The sequence below is a fragment of the Panthera leo genome, chromosome D2, assembly GCF_018350215.1.
Source record: "Panthera leo isolate Ple1 chromosome D2, P.leo_Ple1_pat1.1, whole genome shotgun sequence".
Classification (NCBI taxonomy): Eukaryota; Metazoa; Chordata; class Mammalia; order Carnivora; family Felidae; genus Panthera; species Panthera leo.
In genome coordinates, this window is record NC_056689.1 from 36,524,033 (window position 1) to 36,540,742 (window position 16,710).

A 16,710-nucleotide genomic window follows, 5' to 3' on the forward strand; every position below is an offset into this window, starting at 1 on the left:
ATTCTTCCAAAGAAAAAGGTCATTCTCTACTTGAGGCTCTTAACTTTTGTTGAAATGCAGTCAAGGGAGAGCATCTGCTTATGTGTGGACATCATTTAGTGTCACCGTGGCTGAGGGTCACGGAGGGCTGGAGGTCTGGGGGTGTGTGTGTGTGTGTGCCCACATGCATGTGTGCTGGTGTGCGTACACATACATGCTTGTGTGTCTATTGGAGTGTTTGTGTGAGCCATTATATAAAGAGCTATAAATAGGCACAGAATACAGAAAAATAAATTTAGAGGGGTGAAGAAAAGCAGGCAGGGGACATTCATTTCGGGTTTGTGACATATGTTTCTCCGTCCCTTGGGAAGTTGGGAGCCCAGCTCAGCTTGTGGTTCCTTGACTTCTACAAATGTTCCTCTCTGCCCTTTCTAAGGTGCTTCTCATCCTTCTGCTTTTCACATTTCTTTCCTCATACCTCTCTCCAAGGTTCTACTCCACTGATAGAGAATAAGCCATGGGGCAGACTTTTAGCTGTGACCCTCTCCTGAATGCAGGACTTTATTTCCACCCATCTGCATTTCATGGTCACCTGGATTTTCTGCCAAGTCTACATGGAAATGAACCATGGCTAGAACCCAACATTGCCAATACCACTTTCTCCCGCTGCCAGGCCCTGCCTGCTGAGGCCTCTTCCTATGAGCTCATCACCATCCTCTGTCACTGAGAAGGAAGCTGACAATCACGTAATCTGTTTTACGTCTACTATGTCTCACAGTAAAATAGTCTCCCCTTCTGTTTCCAGCTCAAGGTTCCTGATCTCCTGGATAACCACAGTTCCTACCCAGACCCCTGCATTCTCTTCTTTCCCACTCCAAACAATGCTTCACAGGCTGCCAGATCAATCTCCCTGAAGCTCAGGTCTGATCCCATCACTCTCTTGCTCTGAAACCTGCTGTAGCTCCCCAGTGCCTACTGAATAATTATAGCTTCATAACTCAAAATTAAAAAAAAAAATCCCTCAGTGCCTAACCCACATTTCTGCCTCAGGCCTCCCTGCTGTCTTACACATACCCTGTTTTCCAGCCAAACTGTACTCATCACTGTCCCTCGAACACATCTCCATGCATCCTTGCCCCTTACTTCAATTCTTTTCTCTGACTGCAGCCAGCTCTATTTGGTTCTACCAGCTGAAATCCTATTCATTTTTTCAAAATGTCTCTCAAACCCACTCTCTTCCTTTTTCTCTTCCTGTCCCATATTTGCCTCCATGGACTGTAATTCTTTCCTGGTAATATACCAGCATTCAGAAGCAGTTGCACATTTGCATTGGAGGTTGCAAGGACAGGGAATGTGCTTCACGCATCCCTGTCTCTCTAACAGTGTCTGCCATGCACAGTCCGAGCACACAACAGGTGCTTAATAAGGGTTTGGGGACAGGCAGCATGCATCTGAGGAATGCGGAGCATGTAACAGGAAAGGGAACCACAGAGAAACCTTCACACCACATCCAAAATGAACCCCGATGTTGAAATACACACACTCCATCTTCTTAAAGAGACCCAAGCTCTTTAGGGAGCACACTGCTGGCCCTGGGGGTGAGCGACGTTGCTGTTTAGTAGCAGCATAGTGCTGGATCTCTGCTTGGCCGTCTGTCAAAAGCTGTGGTCAGGAGGAAGGCCTGTCCACTGGGCAACTAATATCTTTCGCTTATCACCATGAGACATGTGATAGAGACAAGATGACAAATGCAGCCAGTTGGTAGAAACTAGAACCTGGGCTCCAGCACAACCCCAAGCCCCTTTTTCTCCACTTAAGGTTTTTTTAGTCTTAGGAAGCTAATGACCGTCCAGAAAATATGAAAGAAAGAAGGCAGACCAACAAGCTGAGCCAACAGCATTGTCCTAAGGAAGTAAAATAGTAAAGTTTAGGATCCCTGGGAGACCAGAAGGCCCAGGTGAAAACCATTACTTCACCCCTCAAGGCCTCAGTTTCCTCCCTTTCCAATCAAAATGGTAACCTCCTTACCACATATGCCTCCTCAGAGGACCAATTCGGGCAGTGGTTCCCACTCTGGCTGCACCATCTGGGAGTTTATAAAGCTTCTAATGTCCAGGTTGTACCCCAGATCAGTTAAACCACAGTTGCTGAGGTGCGACCCAGCCATCGATATTTTTTTTTAAGTTTCTCAAATGAATACAATGTGTGGCCAAAGGTGAAAACCTTATCGTCTCAATTGGCAAAATGTCTATCATGCAATGGCAGCAAACTTTCATAAGCATTAGTGTTATTATTACAGTTGTTGGTGGTGCTGGTGGTGCTGGTGGTCAGATGGGCTTTGCCTTAGACCCAGAATCCGCATGCAAAATGAGCATAATACCACCAAACTCTGTTCAGGATCTGCAATATTTCATTCTCCGAGCTCATCACACACTCCTCTCTCACATCAAACCTCCCATGCTTCAGCTCTCCCACGCTTTTGCTTCACACCCTGTTCTTTGATCACAGGGATTAACTGCCTGCTTTGTCATGGCCTCTCAGTCTGTAAGCCCCAACACTGGTTTGACTTCCCCATCTATCATCTTAGACCTGGCGACCATTCATTTTAATATCCTCTGAACAGCTCCATGGAATCCTTCGCCTCCTCTGAATTGCTATCCCAAACTCAAGCCATTTTGTACATTTTCTGCTGTTTCTGCCAAGAGCTGCAGAGAAGATCGCAGAGCTGTGTTGACTGGCACTATAACGCCTTCGTAATTCCAACCCCAGCTGGCCCTCACCAACACTCACTCACACCCTCACCTCACTCCAGCCAGCTTCCTTACATGTTTACTGTAATGTCTGCCCTGAACCTTTGTCACCATCAGTTCCCAGTCCCAACTGTCCCGGTCCCTCAGATCTTCAAGGAAAACCAAACTGGCAGCTTTGTGAAGAAAGGAGAGCCATCTGACTGCCTCCAGCTTATAATCTTCCTCATCTAGCTTTCCGTTTCAGAGGGACCAGGGCCAATCCTCCTTTTGAAGGCCACATTGTTTTCTCCTGCTTCTCTCTGTTACGCTATCATATAATGACTTCCTCCTAAAGCTTCAAACTCTCCCTCTCAATGGGGTTTCACCTCAGTCTACTGCAGCCAACAAATATGGTGGATTTCTCCACGTTCTAAAAACAGAAAGGAAATCTCTTTTTTGACAAGATTCCCCTGAAATACCCTATTTCTCTCCCTATGTGCACTTGAAAGAGTAATATACGGTTTCAACTTCTCACCTCCCATTAATGCTTCAGACCCCTCAACGCCAGCCTCCACTGGCAACAAGCTACTCAAGCTGCTCTTGCCAAGGTCGTCAACAACTTCCTGAGGGTCAAATGCACCATTGCCTCTTTTCGGACCTCATCTACTTGACTTTCCTGTAGTATCTGACAGTGCTAATCATTGCTTTCTTTCAGATCAGTGCAGCCCAACAAATTCTTATGGCATGTCAACTCTGTGTCAGGTCCTGTGCTAGAGGCACTGGGGACATGAAGATGAGCAAAAGAAGAATGGTCCTCGCCTCTCAAAGAGCTCACAGTCTATTCAAGAAAACATATGCATCAACACTTAATTAGGATACACCCTAAATTGCTATCTGGAATTTATTCAACTCTCTTCTCCTTTACTTTTGATAGTACCCACTCCTACTTCCTCAATCTTTGCCCTCAGGCCCTTTCACTGGATTCTCTCCCTCTGTTTGTCACTTCACTGTTGACATTTCCAAGGTTCCAGGTTTGGCCCTTCTCTCTTGGTTGCTCTGCCTTCTATCTCTGGGAAATATCCACTCTCGAGGCCTATACACCATCCATCACCAATGATTTCCAAGTCTGCAACCTCAAACCTGACTTTATCCCTATATAGTCAGGGTATGGTTGTATTTTTTGTTAGATATCTACATATACTGTCAACTCAAATGAACCAGGACCATATTCTTTGCCATCTGCCCCGAGCCTGTTTCTCCTCCTGAGCCCTCAGCTTACTTTATATCCACCTAGTAGTCAACCTCAGAACTCATTACCAGCTCTTCATCCTTGCTCATCCACACCTCCATCCCACCTGACTGGCCTTCAATGGGCTATCTTTGCTGTTACAAATCCACCTCAATCTCTGCCTGGCCCTTGTGACTGCCATCGCTATAGCTGTCCTGTCATCTCAGCCCTATGATCCCAGCCCTTAAAACGGCAACAAGCTGATGACTTAGACCTGTGCCATCCAATATGGTAGCTACTAGCCACATGCCAGTATTTAAATTCAAATTTATTAAATTAAGTAAAAGGGAGAAAAAAAAAATCCTCAGTCACACTAGTCACATTTCAAGTGCTCAAGAGCCACATGTATTCAACTCATCCACAAATGTCACCTCTTCTTAGAAACTTTCGCAACCCCTTGAAGTGTATAAACCGAGGAGCTCTTTTGTTTCTAGCCTCATCCTTGTCTCATTGCACGGTAATTGTTTATGGGGGTATCTCACCCACTCACCTGAGCCCCTCAAGGATGGTGAGTGCTGAATCCATGTCATCTTTGTGTTCTGGGCTTTTATAGTGCCTGATGCATAGCAGACACTCATTTACTCCTATTTCTTTCTCTAAGAGTTACCTTCACTAGGAGGTTAGCCAGGAAGGAACTATAAGATGTTCATTTCATAATGTGATTCAAAAGCACAAAGGGAAACTCAATCACATGCCCCCTCTTTTCAGGTACTGACTCAAGTGGCTCTCTGAGAATGGGCCCTTCCTTCCTCTACCCACCCTCCCTTTCAAGATCAGGCCAGTTCTTGTCTTTTAGAACCACAGGGAAACAGTCTGGCAAGAGCCACTGTTGTACCAGCTGATTTAAATTGAAATGTTTTCCCCAGATAAATACGTGCTAAATAATATACCAGCTCTCCAGCCAAAGGGAAGTGACAGGCGCTCTGTAAATAAAGGCACTTAGTTGCTGGTAAAGAGCTGTAAAGTGGTTCTGAGCTGATGTTTGCTGACCAGCAAGAAGCAGCTTCACCTGCTTTATATAATTGTCACTGCAGTCTTGCCTGCTGTATATTAAAACTGCATCTCATAGACCCAACTGTCACATCGGATACACCATCCAGCATGGGGTATGCCACCTTTCTCTGTAATTGTTTTTGACAACCAGCCATCACATCTCAGATCTTTTCAGAAAGCGTCTGGTCCAAAGTCCCTAGGCTGGGTCAGTTCTGACACCATGTGGGCTAGAACAGTGGCACCAAAAGGGAATGTGAATAGAGAAGAGGAAAAAGAGGCTTTGTTAGTCTCAGAGACCAGATAATGCACACTGGCAAGTGTCTGAACCCAAATCTCAACAAAGACTCTACCTCCTCAATGTGAAGGTACATTTTTCATGTTACATGGTATCATGCTAGAAAAACTTTCCATTGAGATGCATGGATATTTTGGCCCCAGAGCATACACGCTTGCCCTGAGTCCACACTTCTGTCCTGCTGAGTTTTGGAGAAATGGTAATGTAGCTCTCAAGACAAAGCCGAGGATGCAGCTTCATAAGGACTGCAGAATAAATAGTGGTGAAAAGTGGGTAGCAGTGGCCAGAAATCTATGTTGCTATCCCTCAGGGGAAGTTAGATTTGCTTCCCAACATGCAAAGAGTAACACGAAATCCATTTTGTACCCTGTAATTCCAATCTACTTGGAGCGTGGTCGTGACAAATACCTAGATGAAGGGTAATTAAAATATCTGAGGCCGATGAGCGTTCCAGCTGGTCAAACAGTTCTCACGGAGGGACAGTGACAGGGAAACCTAGTTTGTCCCTGCAGCCCCATGGGCTGGGACAAACCCAAGGAGTGGGCTGTGTGATGAGCAGCCCAAGATGAATACAGAGCACTTGCCCATCAGAGAGAAAGTCACTTCCTGTGCTGATGGCCACCGCTGGACTTTTGGAAGGTCAGAGTGTCCCCAGAGGAGGGTGTTAGAAACCAAGGACAAGAGAAGGGCAGACAGAGTAAGAAAACAAGGGGAAATATGGGCTCAGTGTGCCGGTAGCTTTGGCAGTCTCTCACTGAGAGCAGAATGAAGTGCTTGCTGGCTGCTGGGGGGCATGGGCTCCACACCACTGCTGACCAAGAGTCTGAAAATTGCCCCTGGCCATGGGGTACATCCTTGGCCTCCTTTGGTGTGTATGTGTGTGTGTCTGGGGGGTAGGTGTACTAAAGAAGGAGTGCCCTTCTCTTCTTTGTGCAGGAAAAATATGCTCCCGTTCCCTTTCTTCCTTATCTCCCGCCAAAGCCTATTTTCCTTGCTTATTCCTGTCCTAAAACAGTAAAGAAAGCTTTTGAGAATCAGGTATGTGCAGAGGGGAGGGGAAGCCTTTTTATCAGCGTGGCCATCATATAGGATCTGAGAGGCTGGGGTCAGGTTTATGAGAGCTGGAAGGAACACCCATGTCAGACACACACGTAACTCAATCAGGCATTGAGATTCTGATCTATGGACCTTGACAATCACAATTATTGAATTGGGAGAAAACAGACATGCTGGGGAAAGGGAGTATTTTCCGGCCCCTCCTGCTCAGTTCCAACTGCCCCCCACCCCCCGACCGAAGGGAGCGCTTCTCCTGCTTCCACTCTTTTCCATTCCCCTTGCTAGCTCCCGCCAGGAGAAGAGGAGCGTCTAATCGGGTTGGTCAGCGTGTTCACTGGACCGGGCTTTGTTAGCGTGCAGAATATTGTGCCTTAAAGCAGTGCACATGAGTCACCTGGGGACCCTGTTAGAATGCAGATTCTGACCCAGGAGGTTTGGGGTGGGCGTGAGATTCTGCATTTCTAACAAGCTCCCCAGGGGACGCCCATGCTGGGATGGAGTTGGGAGGACACATGAGGAAGAACAACTACTTAAAGGCAGGAACCAAATGGTGGCTTGGCTCTTCCACCTCCCAGAAGGCCAACTTACTGTCTCCTCATATCCTCTGTCACCTGTGCTCCCTGAGCAGGCAGGACAGAAGGCAGTCTCTGGCTCTCCAGTACACAGCTGGGTAGGTAAGACTCTCTTTTAGAGCCTTGACATGTTGCTATGACCTGAGGCCCAGCTGATCAAGTGGATACCAAGATTCAGATCTGGGGGAGAGGCAGAGGATGGCAGAGTGGAGAGGTGAAAACCAGGCTTCAGACCGTAGCAGTCAGGGTTGCATCAAGAATAGAAGCCACTCTATTCCAAGTATAAAGAAAATTAGATGTGGATGCCACCATCGGAAGGGCTGTAGGAACAAAAGTCAAAGAGGCCACCACGAGCCATTGCACTCGCAACACCAAGTTGCAAGCCCCACAGGAGGTACTGCAGATCTCCAGGCAGCTCGAAGAAGGCCACACCACGCCCCTCAGTCCCTAGCAGCAAAGCCAGTGATTCTCAGAAAGCTGCTTTAAAAGCTGCTTTGAACCTCGCATCTGCTCAGGGTCTGGCTGCCGCTGCCTCCAAAGAATCAAGGTCTCTTTGTCTCTTCCAAATTCCAGATCTCGTCCCAGTGCCCGGCTCTCCTTGGCAGACTCCAGCCCAGAACTGTGCAGGGCAGAGGATTCTAGGAACTGCCGTTCCCAGCTTTGCTGCACTGTTGAGCAGATGTTGGAAGGAGGTGGTGCTGGTGCTGAGCTGACAAAAGATCCAGCAGCACATGTCTGGGCTGCAAGATGGGGCTGAACTTTATCCCGTCAATAAGGTCGCGCTTCATATCCCAGCAGCTAGAGTTCTCACGGCTGTGCTCCCTCCACCTTTGGTCCTGGAATGATGGGATTCAGGCCCCCACCACGCACCCAATGTCACCCATCCAGCAGACCACTTATGACAACGATCCTGCAGTTCATGGCAAGCCTGCGCAGAAGCAGTCCTGCCAAGGCTCAGATTAGTCAAGCTGTTTGTTACAAGGTTTTGCTGTGCTGCCTCTCTGAGACTTCTAGATGACATCTTTACTAGCAGCTATCTGCCCAGGATCCCAGAGAAAATGACAGGGAAGATGGGGGCAGAGCAGAGAAGGTGGATGTACCTCATTTCACTCTGGCATGCCTGCTGTAGAGAACGTGTGGGCTGATGAGCCTCACCTCTTGCTAAATGACTTTTTGTGTCCCTATAGTCCCCGCTGTCCGGGGGTCACCATCCGTAGGTCAGCGGATAACAAGGTAAAGCTTAACACCCCCATGCAGCTATAACAATGGCAATGCTTAACATAGGTCAATGGCAAAAATATATACTGCAGAGAAACATTAGGAATTGTTCAGCCAGCATCTTTTCAGTGCCTGACATTTAGCTGGTGACCCGGGTCACAGAGCCACTGTTTGGGAAGACTGAGGGCAGTGGCAATTGAAAGGCTGCTTTCCTCTCTGGGAAGGCAGGCTATTCGGAGTGTGGGTGTTCAGGTGTTCTCAAGCCTGCTTCCCGAGATGGTAAGAAGACGCGGCAGATGCCCCTTTGAAAGCCATCACCCGGACCACAGGTTTTACTGCCAGCAGGCTGGTGTGAGCCTCTTTGAATTACTGAGTGAAGGATATCCCTCTTGCCAGCCCCTGTCCCCTGTAGGCACAGCAGAGAAGTATTACAGGCTGTCCTTACCTTGGGAATTAGCCTGCAAGACCCCGATGCTGTCATCAAACTGCATAGATTTGATGTTGAGTGACGCCAAGATGCATTCCTTGTCCTGCAGCGAAGTATCATCAATATTATTCTGATTGGCTGACAGGATAACGCACATGTCACAGAGGTTGATGTTGACGGCCCTTAAATCAGCCCGACTTAATGGCGTACCCTTTGGCATCGAGGAAAGGGAAAAAAAAAAAGAAGAAGCAAAAGTGAGACCGAGGGACGAGAGGGAAAGAGGGGAAAAAAAAATAAAAACAAATTAAAGATGGAGCCGGAGCTTTGGGAAATTATTTAACAAGTATCTTTTTTATGCCTTGACATTAAGCTGGCCTAACTACATTCAAGGGAATAGGAGCTGTGTGCTAATCTAAAGGGTAGTCGGTGCTGATGGCGGCATTTCAGGCTTGCTCTCCACACTCAATCAAGCCGTTGCTAACAAACGAGGGAGAGGAATAATGCCAGGGTTCTACATCTTCTTCCTGCCTGGAAATTGTCTTGATTTAAGAAACTGTCCTGTGGCAACCTCTGGCTTTCAGAATGTAACGAGGGGGTGGGTTTCAAATGCCTGTTTATTTAATAGCAGGTCACTTCTGTCTCGGGCAAAAACAGCAGCTCTGACTAGAATTTCCAATGCAGCCAAGGGGAAATAGCCAGTGAGCATGGTATGATGAGGTGGGACTGATAGCACTGCTCAACCTGGAGGACGTGAGAGGGATGGAATTAATGTGCATCTTGTAAAGGGGAGGGGGGAAGAACTTAAGCTTCAAGTCATATAATTTTATTGTAAATTTTCAGCAAGAGAAAAAAAAGCGCAAGAAAATCGCCTAATTGACCAACAACAGAGTGATGGTTGAATACACCACTGGACATACATACAAGGAAAGTCTATGCAGCAGGTAAAGAGACCAAAACAGCTCTCCATGTAGGTGTAGCCTGGGCAGGATCTCTAAAATAGTGGGATAAGTGCAAAACAAAAACACAAAAAAAACAAGTCCTAGATCATTTAAAAAGTATTATTTCATTTATGTAAAAAGAAACCCACAAAATAAAACTATATATTTATGAATGCACTAGTAAATGCATGTACATTTGGAGAGAAATTTAAGGAAAAATATACACTAAACTAATAATAGTAATTACCTCTAGGGAGGAGAATAAGATTGGGGGTAAAGGGAAAAGTTTGTTTTTGACTTTACATACTTCTGTCTTGTTTGAATATTTTATAACAAGAACGTATTTGTATATTACCGGTGTAATTAAAAATAAATAAGCCAGTAAACAGATTTTTTAAAATCCCGTAACAACAAAAAAGCAGTGGGGGAAAAAAAACCCAGAACAAGGAGGTAATGACAGAGAGGAAGAGAAGGCAAGCACAGGTAGGAAAGAAGGGTTAAGTGTCAGAGGGGAGAGGCATGACCCCCACACGCTCTGTGTCCTCAGGAGGGATCACAGAAGAACTAATCAGGCCATCCATGTCAGGGCTCCCCAGGGGCCATGTGGCATCATTTTGGAGTTCACATACTTGGTCCTTCAGCCTGGATCCAGCTTCTGCTCTGCCTACGCGAAGATTTGAGTTGACTTCAACTCACTGACCACGTAGGGAGAGGGTTTGCCAACCCCCATATATCCCCGGATGCCTTCCTACCATTCTCCTTCCTGGAGAAGGGGCTTTGGGATGATGGAACTTGGCCGCTCAGATTGAGACCATCAACCCCCTTTGAAGCCTCAGTGAGAGACATGATTCTGCTCTCAGGCCCCAAAATACTGCTGCAAAGTGGCATTATGGAGCAAGAGGCATTTAGTGCTTTGGGGCTGGGAAGCTATTAATTCCAGCCTCTGGAGCAGTATCTTCTGAGAGGAGAAGAATCCCTCTTTTCCAGGGATCACTTGGTACAAAGTAAGTCTGACCAACTTCCTGAATCATTTTGCCAGTGCATAAGCCTCAATTGCCTACATTCATATTCTTTTAATTTTCACCTTGTAGGGAATCCAGCAGTAATTGTGATATAAGACAATCCCTGCATAGTTGTATACACACGATTTCAAAACTCAAGAAATACCGATGACATATATAGAAATACCATGTTTCTCTGGACTGACTCCATACGTGGGGCACTGTTTAAACAATGAAATATGTGAAGACATAGAGGAAGGCCCATTTGTACAATATGCTGTGCTTGAGTGTGTTAAATTTCGGAGGGTTTAAAAAGGACCAGCAAATATGAGAGCTCATTCATATGTAGGCCAACAGGTGAGTGCATGTATACAAGGGCACACAGGAGACACACACATATACACACACAGAATGCACACACACACACACCAAACATTACCCATACACCCAACACCCATACATACAGAATGCACACTTGTGTGCATGTGCACACACGCACATACACATACACATGTGCGTGCACACACACACACACAGCCCAGCAAAATAATAAGCTCTTTACAAAACACTTTTAGACCCAGTCCATGTGTTCCAAGGGACCATGTGTAAAAGCACATGTACAAAAATAATTGTGGAAATACATAATCAAATCTAACATGACTGAAATTAGCAAGGTATATATCTGCTTATGCTCTTCTATGTGTATGACTATTTGTTTTTCTTCAGGTGATTATTTTTAACTACATGTGTTTACTAAATCAGCTTACTAGTTTCCTAAATCTAGAATTGTTTAAAAGTTTATGAAAAATATATTGATTAATGATCAGGAAATAATTACGTGCCTCCTAGATCATGTATCCTGCATCTTTACACTAAATTGTTGAGTTTCAAACTGTTCCTTTTAGATTTGGGCCCTAGCATATTTTTCAATCAAGAATATCACATGCACATATGTGTGCGTACACATACAAGCCTATGAAAATATTGCTAGGCTTCTACATGAATGGGAGGCAGGGAGTGGCCAGAGGAAGGGGCTGGCCTTCCATACAACAGAAATAAAGAAAGAACTCTGTTAAATCCACTTAGTTAAAAACAGAAAGCAATATGACCAAGATTCACAGAAGCATTAATAATATCATAAATAAAATGCTAAAAATAGTTCCATAAGTAAATTCTGCTATAAGCATCATAATATCTCAAAGCACTAGGTTTGGGTAGGCAAGACAGAGAGAGAGTGTATAGACATTGATATGGTTAATACATTTGGTATCAGCTAAACTTCATGCTTGATGAGCAGCTGAACTTGGCTGCAAATTCCTTTTAATAAGGTCTCCCAGGGTTTAGATATTCCTAGACAGAGCATAAGGGAAGGGCTGAGTCCTCAGGCCCATAACCGGATGAAGAAGCGGAGGCATGATCAAAGCTACAGCTACTATATCCACCTGGGATTTTCTTTTGTGAATGAAAAGAAGGAAAAAGCATCGATAATGTGACCTTGGACTTACAGGCAATATGGACACTTTGGGAAAGTTATGAAGCGTCTCCCATTCCCGCTTGAGGTACTCAATGGAGCCCACAAACACGATGTGCTTGAGCTCGTGGTAATGAAAGTTGCTGGCACGGAGTGGCATCACCAGGTTCCGGAGGCCAATCAGGGCTGAGCTGACATCACCAAAGATACAGACCACGACGTGGCCGCTCAGGACGGTCATGGCGGCTTCACTTCGAGTCTGCAACATGGAAAAGCGCACCAGCATTGGAGAAAAGACCTCACAGTGTTTTGGTAAGTATTTAAAAAAATACTTTCATAAAGATAGACATTTGCTGAGTGCTTACACTGTGTTATTATTTTTATTTCATCAATATTACGTGTATGCCACATAAACTTACAATTTGAGTATGTGTGTGTGCATTATACTGGGGTCACAAATATATGTAAACATATACCCACACATAACCTGACCTTCTTTGTCACAAGATTTAAGAAAGTTATACCATCATACATATGAGCAGGTGGTCTTTCCTGATGATTTTTAGGTGGGGGGAAATATGAGAGAATAGTAATATTTATGTTGTTTAAAAAGAGAAGTCTTAGTTCACATGAAATTTTTGATAAAAGGAGTTGTCTTTGCTGTCTATCTTGCTGAAATGATATTAAATTGGTCAGATCCTATGCTAGTCTCAGCTTGAGAATTTTCAGTTTTGAGTTCCAGACTCATCAAAGGGATTTCACACTATGTTATCACATCAACAGGTAGAACATCACATCCTCAGCCAGGGGCTGGCAAATTATGGTTCATAGGCTAAATCTGGTCTACAACCTGCTTTGGTATGGCCATGGCTGGTGAGCCAAGATTGGTTTTTACATTTTAAAATGGTTGCAAAAAAAATAAAAATGAAGATTTCATAATATGGGACAATTATATAAAATTTAAATTCCAATAAAATTTTATTGCAACTCAGCCAATCTTACTCATTTAGGTATTGTCTATGGCTGCTTTTACATTGCAATGGCAGAGCTGATTAGCTGTGACATAGAGCGTATGGCCAGCAAGACCTAAATTATTTATTATATGATCCTTTGCAGAAAGAGTTTGCTGACCCCTGTCTACTGCTGCCTTGAGTTTTCCAGGGACTGCCTGGAGTGGCCCACCTGTGAAAGTCATCAGACTATTACTTTAGTCACAAGACTATTCCCAAATAACAATTAAAAGGATCTAGAGAAAGGTCAGCCAGAGAAACAAGCCCATGTCTTCTCCCAACCCTAGGTTTGGATCTACAAAGGAGACAAATAAACGAATAAAATCGCTCCAGTGAGAGGAGGACCCCAGCTTCCCACACAAATGGTTAGCCACTGCTGCCCCTTTGCTCACTGTGTTAGTGAAGAGAATAACGCAGGAGGCCAGTTAGTGGGCCTTCCTCTGCTTCTCCTTCTGGTCCAATGCCTCCTATTCTTGCCTTGCTTGCTCCCTCTCCACTCACTGCATGCCTGGATGGTCCCATGTGGCTCACAATGCTTTGGGGGAGGCATATTAATGTCCACTGCACATATCAAACTCTGCTTGATTTAATCCCTAGAATTGACCAGTGTATTGATTGTCTAAATGCCAATATTGCAATTCACGACAATGTCAGGGTTATTACAGTAACCCCCAAGGAGAAGAAGAAGCTAGCTTTCACTCCCTGATCGTTACAATAAAGCAGGGGCTGTCACCATTATCGGTTTCCCTCTGTGATAATACAGTTATACCTACGACAGGGGCTGTAAGAAATGTCTTATAAATGGTGACCAAGAAGGACCCACTGGGAAGTCACATCCCACATCACCGCTTCATAGACAAGACCTGGAGTTAGTTACCTTGGCTGCTTGGAAGTGTGAGTGCCTGGGTACCACCAACAGAGCATCAGTGAGTCTGTAACATGCTGTGATGGGGTTTCTAATTACTTTTAATTGGTCAGGTCACCTGGGAGTCTAGCTCTCTTCAGTGAGCCTCGGGAATACAACCTGGGTTCAGAGTGGGGGCTGGAAATCTGGGGAGTTGAGGAAGTCACTGGGAGGTGAGGAAGGCACCATCTAGCAAAGTGGCTGACCACAGGAGCTTAGCTCTGGGGACCAAAATACCAATCTTTAGATTGGCCACAGTAACATGACCCACAGAATCTTGTCAAGACCCCAGTTCCTGGAGAGTCTGATTTTGCCAGATTTAAGACCCAGTACAGCAACTCACATGCACATCTTGTGTTTCTTACACATCCTTGAAGGCTTAACCCAGTCTGGGCCTTCATCGCCTTAACCCCTTCAAAGCACAATCTGCATGCACCCAATAAGACTTCTCTGGCCACTTAGATACATCCTAGTCCTTCTCCCCTAGATTTGAATCTTGTGCCTCATAACACAGCTTTAAATATATTGTTCCATGGTTACATTTTACATCTTCTAATTAAATGATCATTTCCTCAAGATTGAGGCCATTTCATATTTTCTAACCCCCAGAGCAGTTAGTGTCCTGCATCCAGTGGGTACATGCAACCCCAAAGCATCTTCACACAGCTGGCTCTTCTGAGTATGCTCATCTCTGCTCCAGTGTGACTTTGGAGAGGGCTTCTTGGACCACACTAACTAGCACCTCCCAGTCCCTTTCTAGCCCATGGCCCTGCTTGATTGTCTTCATGGCACTGTAGCAGTATCTGAAATGTTTTTCTATACTCATCATCTACCTGGAGATCTTCTCTTTGCCCCACTAGAACATCAGCTAGTCAGGGACTGTACCCCCAGCAACAAGAGCAGTGCCTAGCACATAAATGGCCTGTTAAAAATGTTTTGTTAAATGATGTTATTTTTCAGATGACAGGTAGTAACTCACTTCCCTAAACTCTTTCATGCCAGAAGGGAACTCAGTTTGGATGTCAACTAGCCATACGCTCTTCAGGAATATAGGCAAGCCATTAAGACCCCGGATTCCAGATAGAGCACCAAGCCCTTTTACCTGCCACAGATGGGTAGTGCCACTCTGAGTTTGGTTCACCAGGGCAAAAGTGCAGTGAATACAACAGGATGTAAATACACAGAGCACCTTTGTGATTAGAACCATTTGCGCTCCTGGTAAATTGGACAATTGCTGTTTGTTGAGAATTCTGACTTTCTGTGTTTTTGTCTGTGACTTTCACACCTCCAAGACAGTCTCTAGCACAACCCTGTATTGGCTCTTAATTGCTTGATTATAATTAAACTGAGAAAACACACATATACACACATTCCAATAAAACGCAGGGAAGTCTGGTGGATTAGAGTACAAAGCCATTCTGAGGGACTCCTTTTCTAAGAAGGGTGGCCATGATATCAGAAATGATAGGATTTTCCCCGCTGACATAAAGAAGCAGGGCACAGTGATCTGCAATGAGAAGGCGAAAAAGAGAAAGAACCCTTCCACCTGACCTTCCTATTAATCCATTTTTCATGGATTAGCAAGACAATGAACTGTAGGGAAGCTGGTGTGGGCATTCAAACCTAAAGCTGTTAACAAGACAAGTCTGGAGAGTAGATGGATTGTTCTCTAGGCTGACATTCTTAGGACAGACCAGAAAAAGCCCACTGCTGCTGCCGAGATGACACAACCACAAAACAGGGCTCTGAGCTCCCACCTCCCCGAGATAGACCCATGCATGGGTCATCGTTGTCATCATCGCCAAATGCATTTTGCATCATGCGTTAGGCAGGATCCCAAATACGCAAGGCTATTACCTAGAAGAATGCAAGATGTTGTTATAAACAAATAACATTGTTTCTTATATTGGTAGCATTCACATTTCCTCATGGCATTTCATAATAATAATGATAATAATAGTAAGTAACTATTGAGTCCCATGTGGGTTTTACTCTTCAGTACAACCCTAGGGATTAGGGTCAATCTCATCTCACCTTCTTAGATAAAAGAGAACTAAGGTGTAAAGAAGCCAAGCAGAGCCACATTCATAGGGATGACAGTACCTACTGCCTCCCATGATGCCTTTCACACAGCACATGACCATCCCCTATCATGATGAGCCAATAAATATTCAGAGATTTAAAATTCCATCCTTGGTTCATATTCTGATGAGGGTTCTAGTTGCTTTGATGTGTCCCTAATTTTAATTATCAAAAATAATTAGGACCAGGGACTGTATCTTCCCAACATCCAGTTAGGGAAACCCATTCCTGGCAAATGTAGTTTGGGACAGAAGTGAACAGCATGGATTCTGTGGCCCGTCACTCACCAGGATGACTTTCTCTATCTCCTTGGGTGCGCACCAGTGAAACATGCCGGTAGAATCATACTTCTTCACGTTAGAGTCCATGTTGTCAATCTGATCATTGCCAGGAATTAACAAGGGGTCATGCCTGGGGAGAAAAGGACAAGAAAACCTAAGTGGAAAATGTAATAAATTATAAATGAGTTAGATCTCAGAGGAGTTGAAAGATGCACAGGAAGTGGCTGTCACTGAAGGCCATTCTTTTGCTTACAGAACCCATTCTTTGAAAGACAACGACCCCAACTGCCATCACCACTTGGAAATGCAGGTGACCTTTATCAGCTAATAATTCTACCTTCCCCTCCTGTTCCTATTTCTCTAAAATGGCCTTCACATCATTCTGTGGATTTAGCCTCCTTTTCATGGATATCCCTCCCTCCTATTCTCATTTTACCAGCTATCCAATCTCCCCAGTGACCGCACA

The 16,710-nt window shown here is 44.9% G+C and overlaps 1 protein-coding gene across 8 annotated transcripts in view; it reads right to left on the reverse strand.

Moving 5' to 3' along the window:
* Positions 1-16,710, reverse strand: part of KCNMA1 (potassium calcium-activated channel subfamily M alpha 1) — a 726,269-nt gene that overhangs the window by 60,509 nt on the left and 649,050 nt on the right. For all 8 annotated transcript variants that reach the window (XM_042909283.1, XM_042909282.1, XM_042909285.1 and 5 more), the window contains 3 exons: positions 16,251-16,374; positions 12,002-12,226; positions 8,576-8,768 (listed from right to left, as the gene is read on the reverse strand). In XM_042909283.1, coding sequence (XP_042765217.1) covers positions 8,576-8,768; positions 12,002-12,226; positions 16,251-16,374 — 542 coding nt within the window. The remainder of the gene's footprint in view (positions 1-8,575; positions 8,769-12,001; positions 12,227-16,250; positions 16,375-16,710) is intronic.